This window comes from Neomonachus schauinslandi, chromosome 16 (assembly GCF_002201575.2).
Source record: "Neomonachus schauinslandi chromosome 16, ASM220157v2, whole genome shotgun sequence".
Lineage (NCBI taxonomy): Eukaryota > Metazoa > Chordata > Mammalia > Carnivora > Phocidae > Neomonachus > Neomonachus schauinslandi.
Window position 1 is genome coordinate 15,253,172 of NC_058418.1, and position 14,751 is coordinate 15,267,922.

General features: G+C 37.4%; 2 protein-coding genes across 2 annotated transcripts in view; one reads left to right on the plus strand and one right to left on the minus strand.

The window, feature by feature from the left end:
* LOC110590109 (zinc finger protein 14 homolog) overlaps positions 1–14,751 on the minus strand; it is a 525,303-nt gene that overhangs the window by 221,233 nt on the left and 289,319 nt on the right. The window lies entirely within an intron of this gene.
* Positions 1,188–14,751, plus strand: part of LOC110590101 (zinc finger protein 382) — a 382,742-nt gene continuing 369,178 nt past the window's right edge. The window contains exons 1-2 of the mRNA XM_044922194.1: positions 1,188–1,257; positions 3,224–3,282. Of these exons, the coding sequence (XP_044778129.1) occupies positions 1,224–1,257; positions 3,224–3,282 (93 nt within the window). The 5' untranslated portion in view covers positions 1,188–1,223. The remainder of the gene's footprint in view (positions 1,258–3,223; positions 3,283–14,751) is intronic.

Below are 14,751 nucleotides of genomic sequence, written 5' to 3' on the forward strand. Positions count from 1 at the left end.
AGAGTATGGGAATTCTAAATTGCAAATGTGTTTTACCTCAATTGCCGAGATGGATAGGAAATGGAATAGCTGCAACTCTTACTCCAAACCCTGGGGTTGCTGCAAGTCTGAATCTTTTTTGACTCAACTTTGTATCTGCTGCAAATCTGAATCTTTTTTGACTCAGCTTTGTATCTGTTGATTCAACTTTGCACTGGGTTTACACCTTTATGCTCACAGAAGATATCTGAAGAGCAGATATTATGTGAGCATCACTGTTGTGATCACCTTGTTTTTAGAGTCTTGGCGGTTTCTCCAGTGCTTGGTTCAACCTAGGTTGCTGAGTGTTTGAATTTTCCACCAGATTCTTTCTGTCTTTGCATCCAGCATCTCTGGTCAGTAACCCCAGGGAATGTGAATTACAAGCAAGGAAGCTAATTGTTTGGGGCTGTATTAGTTATCTACTATTGTGTAACAAAGTACCTCAAAATTCAGTAGCTTAAACAACAATAAACATTTATTATCTCACACTCTGTGGGGGGCGGGAAACAACTTAGCTGGATACTCTGGCCCACATATTTCATGAAGTTGCAGTCAAGATGTTGACAAAGCCGCAGTCATTGGAAGGCTAGACTGGCTGGAGGATTTGCTTCCTACATCGCTGGCAAGTTAGTGTTGGCTGCTGGCAGGAGCCCTTCTCTAGCGCTGGTTGAAGTCTTCATGGCATGGTGGCTGACTTCCTTCAAAGTGCATGATTCAAAAATGTGTAATGTGCAATACAGAAACCACAATGTCTTTTATGACCTAACTTTGGAAGTCACACACTGTCAGTTTTTGCAATATCCTATTGGTTAAACAGGACAGCTCTATTCAATGTGGGAGGGGTGTACAAAAACCATGAATACCATAAGGCAGTGATCATTGGAACTCATCTTGGAAGCTGGTTACCATAGGGATCTAGTGAGAAAACATCAAGTAAATTGAATTTATATCATAAGCCCACAGGTCCTGCCTCCACAAAGATAAGACAAATCTGTGATGTGAGTAAAAGGAAGCCTGGAGAGCAGGTATCCATCATGGAAGGAGACCTTCTGACCTTAGAATTCTCCTGGAGGCTGGAGAGGCCTGAGATAGAGTGGACCCTGGAATTGCTGGATCTACAGCTTATCCTAACCCTTCTGCCCTGAGTGGACAAGCCCTGAATGACATCTCAGCCTTCAGAGATCAGCAGTCGCTGGGTGATAATGGAGCATTTAACCCAGATGATGGAAAGGAGAGGTGAGGTGGCTCAGAGATGGGCAGAGTTTAGGAGAGAGAAGCTGTACGTTTAGGGGCAGAGAGAGTAAAAAGAGTTAGGAAATTTAGTACTCCTACCAAAGAAAGTTCACACGGGTGTTATTGACTGCAGGGTAGACATTTGTTTTTTATTTATTCACTTGACTATTATTTGATTTTTTTTAAATAACTATTTTAAATGTAATTTCTGTTTTTCTTACATTTAGATTTTTTTTAAAGGGCTGTTAAATACGTAGCCATAAACAAAATTTCCTACTCTATCCTTTCTCATCCCCTGATCCCACTCCCCAGAGGCAACCATTTTGGTATTCAGCTTCACTTTCCTGAATAATATCCTCATACTGCTCATGCTTGATTTCTCAGTTTTAGATATTTCCTGTTGACTTTTGACAATGGAGATAAGGATTTATCTCTGTTTTCTACCTAACCTCTTTCTTGTCTCCCTCACCCCACCCCTCCCCAACCCCTCTAATGTGGTGTTTTATTAGAGGTTGAAAGTTGACTAAATGTCAGGATCTGTATCTATTTTTGGGGGGGGCTAGTCAGTTTCCTAGATTTTGCTTGAGGAATATAAGCCAGAACTGCTTTGGAAGGCAAACACAGTAGGAAGTTGGGGGTTGGGAGGACACACCTCATCTTTCAATATTACAACTTTCACTTAATTCCCTTATTGCTCCAACCCCTTACATTCAGCTCCTATCCCACACTCCTGCCTGCAGAAGTACCTAGTGCCTTCATTCCTAAGCCTTTCAGGGGTTCTGCTGTAGTTTCCCCACCCTTTCCCCACCCTCTCTTAAGCTTCCACTTTCTCTAGTTAAATTAGGTAACAGTCATCTGTTTAATCTCTAGCTTCCAAAATTTTGTTGACATCTCTTATCTGCTGACGTCTTCCATATTCTCTATGATACTCAATTTCCTTTGTTCCTTTACTTTCATTTTGGTTGGGTTTGGGAGAGAACCGAAGTAAATGCAAATATTCATTCTTACATTTTTGACCTGAAGGCCACGAATTTTTTAGATTAAAAAATTAAGTTGCTTGAAAATGTCATTAGAATCATGACTGCATTTTTTTCTCCTTTTTTTGTTCTATGATTTTTAAAATTTTTTTATTGTTATGTTAATCACCATACATTACGTCATTAGTTTTTGATGTAGTGTTCCATGATTCATTGTTTGCGTATAACACCCAGTCCTCCATGCAGAACGTGCCCTCTTTAATACCCATCACCAGGCTAACCCATCCTCCTCCGCCCCCTAGAACCTTCAGCTTGTTTTTCAGAGTCCATCGTCTTTCATGGTTCGTCTCCCCCTCTGATTTTCCCCCCTTCATTCTTCCCCTCCTGCTATCTTCTTCTTCTTTCTTTTTAAACATATATTGTATTATTTGTTTCAGAGGTACAGATCTGATTCAACAGTCTTGCACAATTCACAGCGCTCACCATAGCACATACCCTCCCCATTGTCTATCACCCAGCCACCCCATCCCTCCCACCCCCCACCACTCCAGCAACCCTCAGTTTTAGAATCATGACTGCATTTTATTCCATCATATAAATGGTTCACAATGCCTAAACCTGCCCCTGATTAAAGTTTTTCCATATTTTTATAGTGTTTCATAAAATAATTCTTAAATCTTTGTAATATTTATTATTATGTACTTGAGATAAATTTTCTATTAAGAATAAAATAACAAGATCCTAGGGAAAGCTTATATTGTCAATAGATTCATTGGGCACCCTATACTTAGCCCTCCAGAAATTCTCATCGGATCCTGTATGGTAACAGTCTTTCACGTACATTTCAGCATCTCTATTGCCTGGTGGTGGTTAGCATTTCTCAGTGCTCTGAGGATCATTATAGATGATATTATAGCCACCTGGTACTGAAGATTTCTATAGGCCTTTGTCTGGAGCTCTGAAATAAATCTGCTTTATTTCTCTTCCCTCAGCTTGGCATTCTCAGGACTCTGGCCTTTTGGAGGAAGAAGAGGATATGACCAGGTCTCTTGTACGTTTTAAGCATTTATTTGTTTGCTGCATTATTTTGCATTGCAGTTGCAGGGGGTTACCTTAACCTATCAGTAAATTGGAAAAAACTAAATTGATGAAAATCAAGGTAAGGAAAAATAGAAGATCAGAACCAGGTGAAATTTGGGATGTGGCTATGCAGAAACAGGTCCATACAAAGTTATTAGGTTGAATTCAATCTGAATTTGAGCTGGAGAAACAAAAGTAAACTGGGACACAAAGTTTATTCCATATATTCCATAATTTATTCTGTTTATGAGGAAAAAGCTAATAATTAAGGAAAGAGAAACTTTTCAAAGATTTTTTTTTTTTAAGTAATTGCTATACCCAAAGTGGGGCTCAAACTTACAACCCCAAGATCAAGAAAGCATTGGCACACTGGGCGCCTGGGTGGCTCAGTTGGTTGAGCGACTGCCTTAGGCTCAGGTCATGATCCTGGAGTCCCGGGATCGAGTCCCGCATCGGGCTCCCTGCTCAGCAGGGGTCTGTTTCTCCCTCTCCCGCTCCTCCCTCTTGTGCTCTCTCTCTCTCTCTCACTCTCTCTCTCAAATAAATAAAATCTTTAAAAAAAAAAAAAAAGAAAGCATGGCACCTAGGTAAAAAAGAAATTCAGAATAATTCCACAATACTTATAATTTTAAGATCAGTTTTTTTTTTTAAAAGTCTGTCCTGGCCAAAGATTAAAAACTAAAATTATCTGGAATAGTAAATGGAACACATCTTTCAAATGATCCTGCATATATATTTTCTTTGGTTAAGATTTATCAAATTGAACTAAAATATACTAGCTTCTATGGAAAAATCTTATAGTTCTTATATCCATAGCTTTCCACATTTTTTTTTTTTTAATGGCCTCAGAAGATGCAGTATTCTTTGCCTTCTTGCAAAATGACTCATTCTCCTTTGCTCTTGATTCTTTTTGTTTCCAACTCTGGAATCCCTCACACCCTGTAGTTTAAATATTTTCTACTTCGCTACCGCTTTTCCTCAGTTCATATTTCCCATCCTGAAACACACAAACACACTTCTTTTGGACATATGATCCTGTGGTTTGTGCGGTTATTTCTCCTGTTGGCAGAGTGGTTCTCTAGGCCTACAGAGGCTTGGGTTCAAATCTTGGCCCAGCAACTTACTAAGTGCATGATTATGGGCAGGTTTAATCTCTTTGGCCTCAGTTACATTGTTTGTAAATGGGGATAATAATCGTACTTATCCCATAGGAATAATGGGAGGGTTAAATGCACATAGTAAGTGCTCCATAAATGATAAATATTGTTAATAATTGTTAGCTATAGAAATCTTTCCTAACTGAAAAGGCCTTGGGATATGTTGGCTATATTTTGACTTGCCTTTTTAGTTTAACATATGAAACCAATGAGATAAAAGAGAAGATGCCTGATTTGGGTTCATACAATTAATCCTCTTCAGTAAAACTACAATAAACACTGTAATAAGGCAAAACTGGGAACAGTTTTTGTAATACATATAGCATAAATATACTAACAATTCTTAAAAACCAGTAATTAAGAAAATAGAAAATTGTGTGAAGAACATGAAGAGGCAGATGGAAGAAATAAAAGTGGCCAGTAAGTATTTTATTTTATTTATTTTTTTTTTTTAAAGATTTTATTTATTTATTTGACAGAGACATAGCAAGAAAGGGAACACAAGCAGGTGGAGTGGGAGAGGGAGAAGCAGACTTCCCGCCCAGCAGGGAGCCCGATGTGGGACTCGATCCCGGGACTCTGGGATCACGACCTGAGCCGAAGGCAGACGCTTAACGACTGAGCCACCCAGGTGCCCCACCAGTAAGTATTTTAAAATACTAATGTCAAGAGGCATCTGGGTGGCTCAGTTGTTAAGCGTCTGCCTTCGGCTCAGGTCGTGATCCCGGGGTCCCGGGATCGAGTCCCACATTGGGTTCCCTGCTTGGCCGGAAGCCTGCTTCTCCCTCTCCCACTCCCCCTGCTTGTGTTCCTGCTCTCGCTATCTCTCTCTGTCACATAAATAAATAAAATCTTTAAAAAAAATAAAACAAAAAAATAAAATACTAATGTCAAAAAGAAACAGACCATTCAGATTTGCAGATACATTTTTTTTAAGAGTATTTTGAATTGGTAGGTAATGACCATCTTTTATAAGAGGATTCCAAATAATTAGTTCACACATGCATTTTCTTTATATAGTAAAAACCTGGATGGGGCGCCTGGGTGGCTCAGTCGTTAAGCGTCTGCCTTCGGCTCAGGTCATGATCCCGGGGTCCTGGGATCGAGCCCCACATCGGGCTCCCTGCTCAGCGGAAAGCCTGCTTCTCCCTCTCCCACTCCCCCTTCTTGTGTTCCCTCTCTCGCTGTGTCTCTCTCTGTCAAATAAATAAATAAAATCTTTAATAAAAAAAAAGCTGGAGATCAAGGAATTATGATCTACAAATGGGATACTCTTAGCTGTCAAAAAATTTGTAACAGTTCCTGTCGGATATGAGAGCCAGATGTTTTGGACTATCAAATAGAAATGGACTGCCTCCGTTTCTAGACTTGCAGGCCCAAATTCATTCTAGAATATGGATATAAATATAGTCCATGGCAGCTTTTATTTATATGTGAATAGACTACAGGTAGAAAAGCAGCTAGAAAAATTTCCTACAACAATAATAGCTTTATTGAGTACTTTTTATGTGCCAGGTGTATTATGCTATAAACTTCAGATAGCTTATTTCATGTAATCATTATCAGAAGCTTGTAAAGTAGATATTATTTTAATTTTTACAAAGAAGGGAAGTAAAGCACAGAGGTTAAGAAGCTGACATAACTTCATGCATGAAGTGTGTAATAAAGCCAGAATTCAAACCCATACAGCCTGACTCTCGGGCTACACTATGATACTATACAGATTGAAGCCCACTCCTGAGTGAAGGAATGCAAATTTTGACAATTGACTGTTCATATTATTTATTTTATATTGTTAGTCCTTTTTCTACTTGAATTTAGGGAATTTTAAGAATGCCTTCTTTGTCATTAGGATTTCTATAGATACCTTTTCCTAATCTGCCACTTTTATGTTGTTATGTATCTTTTGTTGTATAGGCATTTTAAATTTGGATAGTTATATTTAGCATATGATACATATGTGCATACAATAAAAATTCAGTCAACATTAATATACAGCATCAGTATTTAATAGTCCTTTCTTTCATGAGTTGCCAGTGGTGGTCTTTTCTAAGACATCTTTCATAATTTAGATTATAGAGATAGTCTATTTTCAAAACTTTATTTTTCATATTTAGTCTTTAGTCCAATTGGAATTTAATTTTATAATTGATTTTAGGTAGGAATTTTTTTTTAAAGATTTTATTTATTTATGTATTTGAGAGAGAGAATGAGAGAGAGAGAGAGAGCATGAGAGGGGGGAGGGTCAGAGGGAGAAGCAGACTCCCTGCTGAGCAGGGAGCCAGACGTGGGACTCCATCCCAGGACTGCAGGATCATGACCTGAGCCTAAGGCAGTCGCTCAACCAACTGAGCCACCCAGGTTCCCCTTTAGGTAGGAATTTACTGATAATTCTATCAGTAGGATTATTTTTACATGTAGAAGACCAGTTTTTCCAACACTATTGTTAAATAGATATTTCTTTTGTGATGCCACCTTTATCATGTGCATGCTTAATTGTTTCTAGGCTCTTTATTCTGTTCCTTTAATCTATTTGTCTACATCTGTACCAGTACTGTACTCTGTGTGTGTGTATGTGTGTGTGTTTACATTGTTTTAATTACTGTAACTTTAAAATAACCCTGTTGCTTAGGCAAGGATTTCCCCACTTCCCACCACACACATGTTGTTCCTAGTCATTCAGAAATTTCTTAGCTACTTTGGGACCCCTATGTTTCTGTTTGAATTTTAGAATCAATTTATCTGGTTCTAAAGGAATAAAAATCCTGTTGGGATTTTAACTGGAATTGCAAAGAATTTGTAGACTAATTGGAGAAGAATTGAGTGCAATTTTTTTTCTAACACAAAGATGTTTCAAGTTAAGGGAATCTATTAATATAATTCATCATATTCAAGAAAAAAAGATAATCAGCTTCATAGAGCTAATTTTTTTAAAAATCAGAACTTCAGATTTTATTTATTTATTTTAAAAGATTTTATTTATTTATTTGACAGAGAGAGATATAGCGAGAGAGGGAACACCAGCAAGGGGAGTGGGAGAGGGAGAAGCAGGCTTCCTGCAGAGCCGGGAGCCCAATGCGGGGCTCGATCCCAGGACCCTGGGACCATGACCTGAGCCGAAGGCAGACGCTTAACGACTGAGCCACCCAGGCGCCCCAGAACTTCAGATTTTGAAAGAATCGATCTATGGAGTAAAAGGACACTTTATTAACACGATATTGTTAACAATTTTTCCACACATAATGAGCTAAAAGCCCGCACCATGTTTACTAGGGAAAATGAGACACATTCCCACCAAACTCAGGAACACAACCAGATTGCCCATGCTACCACATTTATTTACTGTAATACTGTATGCCTAGGCATATAACAAAGAGAAAAAAATGGAAGATAAAAACTGGGAAGGTGCATGCAAAATTATGATATCTAGATGATACAGTTATGTATGTGGGCAGCTGAAGAGAAATAACAACTGAATCCAATATGGACACAAAATTTACATAAAAACCAATAGCATTCTCTATCTAAACCACAATCAGATGAAAAATAAAATGGAAGATGGTAAGAGTAGAAACAAAACCATAAAGAAAAAAAGTATCTGATGTGTATGGGAGGAAAAAAACCTTTAAAATATTAGTGTGGCCTCAAAGAGGATTTAAGTACATTTTTAAAACAAACTTTTTGGATAGGATCCATCATTACTAAACCAATATAACTTCTTTTTAAATTAATCTTCAGACTTATCTGAAAAAGAGTCTAGATATTTTGGGGCACCTGAGTGGCTCAGTTGGTTAAGTTTTGACTCAAGGTCTTGATCCCAGGATCCACAACTCACTCAGCAGTGGGGAGTCTGCATGAGAGTCTCCCTTTTCTTCTCCCTCTGCCCCTCCCCCCACTTGTACTCTCTCTGTCTCTCTCAAATAAATAAATCTTTAAAAAAAGATTCTAGGGCGTCTGGGTGGCTCAGTTGGTTAAGCGACTGCCTTCAGCTCAGGTCATGATCCTGGAGTCCCTGGATCGAGTCCCGCATCGGGCTTCCTGCTCGGCAGGGAGTCTGCTTCTCCCTCTGACCCTCCCCTCTCTCATGTGCTCTCTCTCATTCTCTCTCTCTCAAATAAATAAATAAAATCTTTAAAAAAAAAAAAAAAGATTCTAAATATTTTTCTTAGAATAAAGCAAGTCAATTCAAGCTGAGTCTAGAATATATTTGAAAAATAAGAATATAGGGCGCCTGGGTGGCTCAGTTGCTTAAGCGACTACCTTCGGCTCAGGTCATGATCCTGGAGTCCCGGGATCGAGTCCCACATTGGGCTCCCTGCCCAGTGGGGGGTCTGCTTCTCCCTCTGACCCTCTTCCCTCTCTTGCTATCTGTCTCTCATTCTCTCTCTCTCAAATAAATAAATAAAACCTTTAAAAAATAATAATAAAATAAAAAAAAAAGAATATAAAATATCCAAGAAAAAATATTAAAAATGTGTATCATGCTCCAAGTTTTTAAAGGCATATTTAATATTTGTATAACTTTAAGAAAAAAATCCTCTTTTAGAAAAAGTTGTCAGTCATCATATATACCACAGAACTGACATGTAATTGCCTTTATGCCCTACTATAAACTGTTATTTTTTTAAAAAAAGATTTGTCCTATTAAGGATCTTAAAAATGAAGGAAAGGAAAGTACTGTGATACCAGCAAGAACTTTTTAAAATATTAAGTCTTGTTGCCAGGGCTAGGGGGATACCCATCTTTTTCTTGGTTCTGACAGGAAAAAAAATAGAACTTAATGACAAATTTTGAATTTGTTTAAGGTTCAATCCCTTTTGTTCCTTGTTACTCATATGGCATTTTTAACATATGTATGTAAAGAGAGTTAACATCTTGAAAAAGTAGCCTATTTTAAAGCACTGATTCATCATTTTATACAGTCAGAAATTAACTCATATTTACTTCTAGGTCTTTTGTTACTTGTTTATAGGTTTTGTCAGGAATGTAATCTGGTTTTTTTCTATGAGATTTATGCTCATTCACTAGGGTTAGTGGAAAAGATGTTTTAATGCTAATTTATTAGAACTAGTGGAAAATATGTTTTCTCTTGTTTTTCCTTATCTTTGTTATGGTTTATATTCCATTGGGATTATCTATTCCTAAAACATTTATTGAATGATTAGTGGGTCCCAAGCTTAGTTCTGAGTACTTCTCACCTTTTGTCTCCTTTAGTTCTTACATCAATCCGTTGAGGAAAATGCCACTTTACAAATGAGGAAATTAAGGCTCAAATTTGGCTGTTGAAGTTACACAATTAGTAAATTTTGAAGCCAGTAAATTTTGATGTCAGACACTACAGCCTCATTGTTAACCAGGAAAAATGTCTAAATCTGGCTCCACTTTGAAAGCCTAGTACCTTGAAAATTTTTTCAGTTAGGTATATGTTAATCAGATATGTATTCCACTTTCCTGCTTCTTTTGTCAGTAGAACAACAGGCATTTATTCTCATGCTAGGAATCTGCATGTTGACTGTGGGTTTTGGGCTCTACTTTGGGATGCAGGTCAACTGGTCTTGGCAAATCATTGGAGTACATGAACCAAGTTAAGTGAAGAGCACATGAACCAAGTTAAGTGAAGAGCTTGCCCCAGGAAGCTGCCCTTTCACCTGAATGAACACATGAGGAGCAGACATGAGCCCACCCCACAGCCCCAGTCAAGGCTATGAGTTATCTTTTCACTTTCCTTTTTTTTTTAAGGTTTTATTTATTTATTTCACAGAGAGAGAGAGAGCGCGCGCGTGCACAAACGGGGGGAGGGGCAGAGGCAGAGGGAGAATCAGGCTCCCCACTGAGCAGGGAGCCTGATGCGGGGCTAGATCCCAGGATCCTGGGATCATAACCTGAGTGGAAGGCAGACGCTTAACTGGACTGAACCATCCAGGTGCCCCTGCCTTTTCACTTTCTTGATGAAGTTCTTGAAAGCACAAAATTTTTACATTTTTTGATGTCCATTTTTTTCTTTTGTTGCTTGTGCTTTTGGTGTCATATCTGAAAGTCCATTGGGGTGCCTGGGTGGCTCAGTTGGGTGGGTGTCTGCCTTCGGCTCAGGTCATGATCCTGGGGTCCTGGGATTGAGCCCTACTCCCTGCTCAGCTGGGAGCCTGTTTCTCTCTCTCTCCTCCCTGCTTGTGCTCTCTGTAGCTATCTAGGTCTCTCTCTCAAATAAATAAATCCTTTTAAAAAATTAACAAAAAATAAATAAAAGCCCATTGCCTAATACAAGGTTACAATATCTCTATTTTTATTTCAGCTCCTTCAATTTTTTTTTTTTTCATTTGTGCCTTTGGTTTTTCTTTGTATTGTGGTTTCTCAACAGTGAGTATAGTTTTTAGATTAGGTCTTCATTCTCCATCTTCCATATTTGTCATCATCTTTCAAAACTTTCATCTCTTTATTATTTTACTTCACATTCTAGGAGAGCTTCTTGGATCTGACCTCCATAGTCACACTGATAGTTCTGTTCTTTATACCCTCCAATATCTATTAAAAAATTATTTTTCATCTTGTGAGTAGTTTAATTCTGCTGTTGAATCTCTATTATGTTGGCAATCCTTGATCCTGCCTATTTCCTTTTTCATCTCATCCTTGTTTTACATCTCAGCCAGATATCTCCTTCAGCACAGAGCTTCCATCCTCTCTCCAAGCACACTTCCATGTATTCACCAACCTGGAAGCTCCTACACCCATGTTTTCTTCTAAAAATTTCATAGTTTTAGCTCTTAGATTTAGGTCTTTGATTCACTTTGAGTTAATTTTTGTACATGGTGTGAGGTAGAGATCCAACTGCACTATTTTGCATATACACATAATCTGGTTGTCCCAGCACCATTTGTTGAAAAGACTATTCTTTTCCCCAGTGAATTGTCTTAGCACCCTTGCCTAAAATAAATTCACTAAAATGTGAGTATTTATTTCTGAGATCTGTTTTAGTTCATTGATCTCCTATGTCTGTCCTTATGCCAGTACCATACTGTCTTGATTCTTATAGCCTTGTAGTATGTTTGCAGTTGGGAAGTGTGAATCCTCCATTTTTTTTTTTCTTTTTCAGGATTTTTTTGGCTATTCTGTGTCCCTTGCATTTTTATAGGAATTTTATTAGGATCACTTTTCCATTTCTGCAAAAAAGGCAACTGGTATTTTGATATGAACTGCATTGAATTTGTAGATCAATTTGAGGTGTATTGTTGTCTAATATTAAGTTTTACAATCCACGAACATGGAATGTCTTTCTTTTTTTTAGGTCTTTAAAGTTTCTTTCAATAATATTTTGTAATTTTCAGAATATAAGTTTGACACCTATTTTGTTAAATTTATCTTTAAGTATTTTATTCTTTTTTTTTTTTTAAATGTTTTATTTATTTATTCATGAGAGTCAGAGAGAGAGAGAGAGGCAGAGGCAGAGGGAGAAGCAGGCTCCCCACCTAGCAGGGAGCCCGATGCGGGACTCGATCCAGGACCCTGGGATCATGACCTGAGCCGAAGGCAGACGCTTAACCATCTGAGCCACCCAGGCGCCCCGAGTATTTTATTCTTTTTGATGCTATTGTAAATGGGATTGTTTTCTTAATTTCATTTTTGGATGTTCACTACAAGTGTCTAGAAAGGTAGCTGATTGTGTTGATCCCATATTCTGCAACCTTGCTGAAATTGTTTATTCTAACAGAATTTTAGTGGATTCCTTAGATTTTCTATATTCAAAAATCATCCCATATGAAAATAGATAGTTTTATTTTCTCTTATCTAATCTGGATGCCTTTTATTTAATTCTATTGCCTAATTACTTTGTCTAAAACCTTCATTGTGGGACACCTGGGTGGCTCGGTTGGTTAAGCATCTGCCTTTGGCTCAGGTCATGATCCCAGGATCCTGGGATTGAGTCTCACATCGGGCTCCTTGCTCAGCGGGGAGCCTGCTTCTCCCTCTGCCTGCTCTGCCTGCTGCTCTCTCTGTTTGTTCTCTCTCTCTGACAAATAAATTAATTAATTAAAAATAAATAAATAAATAAAACCTTCATTGCTATGTAGAAGTATATCCTTGTTCCTGACCTTAAAGGGAAAGCATTTAGTCTATCACCATTTATTATGTTAGCTGTGGAGTTTTTGTGGATGCCTTATATAACATTGAGAAAGTTTCCCTTTTTTGCTAGTTTGTTGAGTGTTTTTATCGTGAAAAAAGGTTGGGTGTTAAGTGTTTTTTCTGCATCTGTTGAGATGATCCATGGTTTTTGTTTTTATTCTATTGATACCATGTATTACACTAATTGATTTTCAGGTGTTAAACCAATATTGCATTCCTGGGATAAATCCCACTTGCTCATGGTACATAATCATTTTTATATATTTTTGTTTATTTGTTTTTAAAGAACAGTTTTAAGTTCACAGCAAAGTTGAAAGTATAAAGATTTCCCATATACCCCTTGTCTCCTTGAATGCATAGCCTCCCCCATTATCAATATCCCCCACCAGAATGGTACATGTATTACAATTTATGGGCCTATATTGACATCATAATCCTCCAAATGCATAGTTTACATTAGGGTTCACTCTTGATGTTGCACAGTTGATGGAATTGGACAAGTGTATAATGGCATGTATCCATCATTATAGTATCATACAAAGTATTTTCACTGACTTAAAAATCCTCTGTGCTCTATTCATTGGTCCACTCTCCTGCCCCAACTCATGGCAATCAGTGATCTTTTTACTGTCTCCATAATTTTGCCTGTTTCAGAATGTCATATAGTTGGAATCATACAGTGTGTAGCCTTTTCAGATCAGCTTCTTTCACTTAAGTTCTATGCGTTATAAGGTTCCTCCATATCTTTTTATGACTTGATAGTTCATTTCTTTTTACTGCTGAATAATATTCCATTATCTGGATATACCACTATTTATCCATTCACCTACTAAAGGACATTTTGGTTGCTTTTAAGTTTTGGCAATTATGAATAAAGTTGCTATAAACATCTGTGTTCCCTTTTTATATTTTGTTGGATGAAATTTGTTAGCATTTTGTTGAGGATTTTTACTTCTGTATTAATGAGGGATAATGGCCTGTAGTTTTCTTCTTTTGTCTTTGTTTGGTATTACTATCAAGGTAATACTGGCCTTATAGAATGAGTGTTTTCTCCTTTTCTATTTTGGAAGAGTTTGTGAAGAATTGGTGTTAATTTTTCTTTGTTGTTTGGTAGAATTTACCAGTGAAGCCACATGGGCTTCACAAGCTTTTTTTTGTGGGGGCGGGGGGTAGTTTTTTGATTACTCATTCAATGTCTTTGTTACAGGTCTATTCAGATTTTCTTCTTTTTTCTCCCCTTGATTCAGGTTCATTAGTTTGTGTCTTTTAGGAATTTGTGTATTTCACGTAAATCACCTAATTTGCTGGCATGCTGTTTGCATAGTATTCCCCTCTAATCCTTTTTATTTCTTTGAGGTTAGTAGTAATGTCTCCTCTTTCATTCCTGAGTTTAATGTTTTGAGTCCTCTCTCTCTCTATCTCTCTTTTTTTTTAGGGCAGTCAAATGAGAGGTTTGTCAATTTTGTTGATCTTTTCAAAGACCCAAGTTTTGGTTTCACTGATATTTCTATCATTTTTCCAGTCTCTATTTTATTGACTTCCGACCTAATGTTTATTATTTCTTTCTTTTGGGTTACTTCGGCTTTAGTTTGTTCTTTTTCCAGTATCTATAGTTGAAAAGTTAGTGTATTAGTTTGCAATCTTTCTTCTTTTCTAATGTGGGTATTACCTTAATGCAGCTATAGATTTCCCTCTAAGTCTTTCTTTAGTGGCATCACATAAGTTTTATTATATTGTGTCTTCGTTTTCATTCATCTCATAGCATTTAGTAATTTCCATTGTGATTTCTTTATTTTTTCTTGTCCTTTAGTACTTTCACCATGTGTATATTGGTACACACTCATGTGCATATTTGATAGTGCACTTGATGTCCCACATTTCTCTGAGGCTCTGTTTATTTTTCCTCATTCTTTCTCCTCTTTGGTCCTCAGGTTGTAGAATCTCGTGTAAGTCTACAAGTTTGCTAATTCTTTCTTCTGCCAGTTCAGCTCGTCTACTGAGCCTGTCTAGTAATTTTTTCACTTTAGTTATTGTACCTTTCAATTCAGAATTTGTGTGGCTCCTTTTATAACTCCTGTCTCTTTGTTTAGATTCTCTATTTGATGAGACATTCTCAGTATATCATCCTTTTTTTTTTTTCAGTTTTTATTTTAATCCCTGGTGCT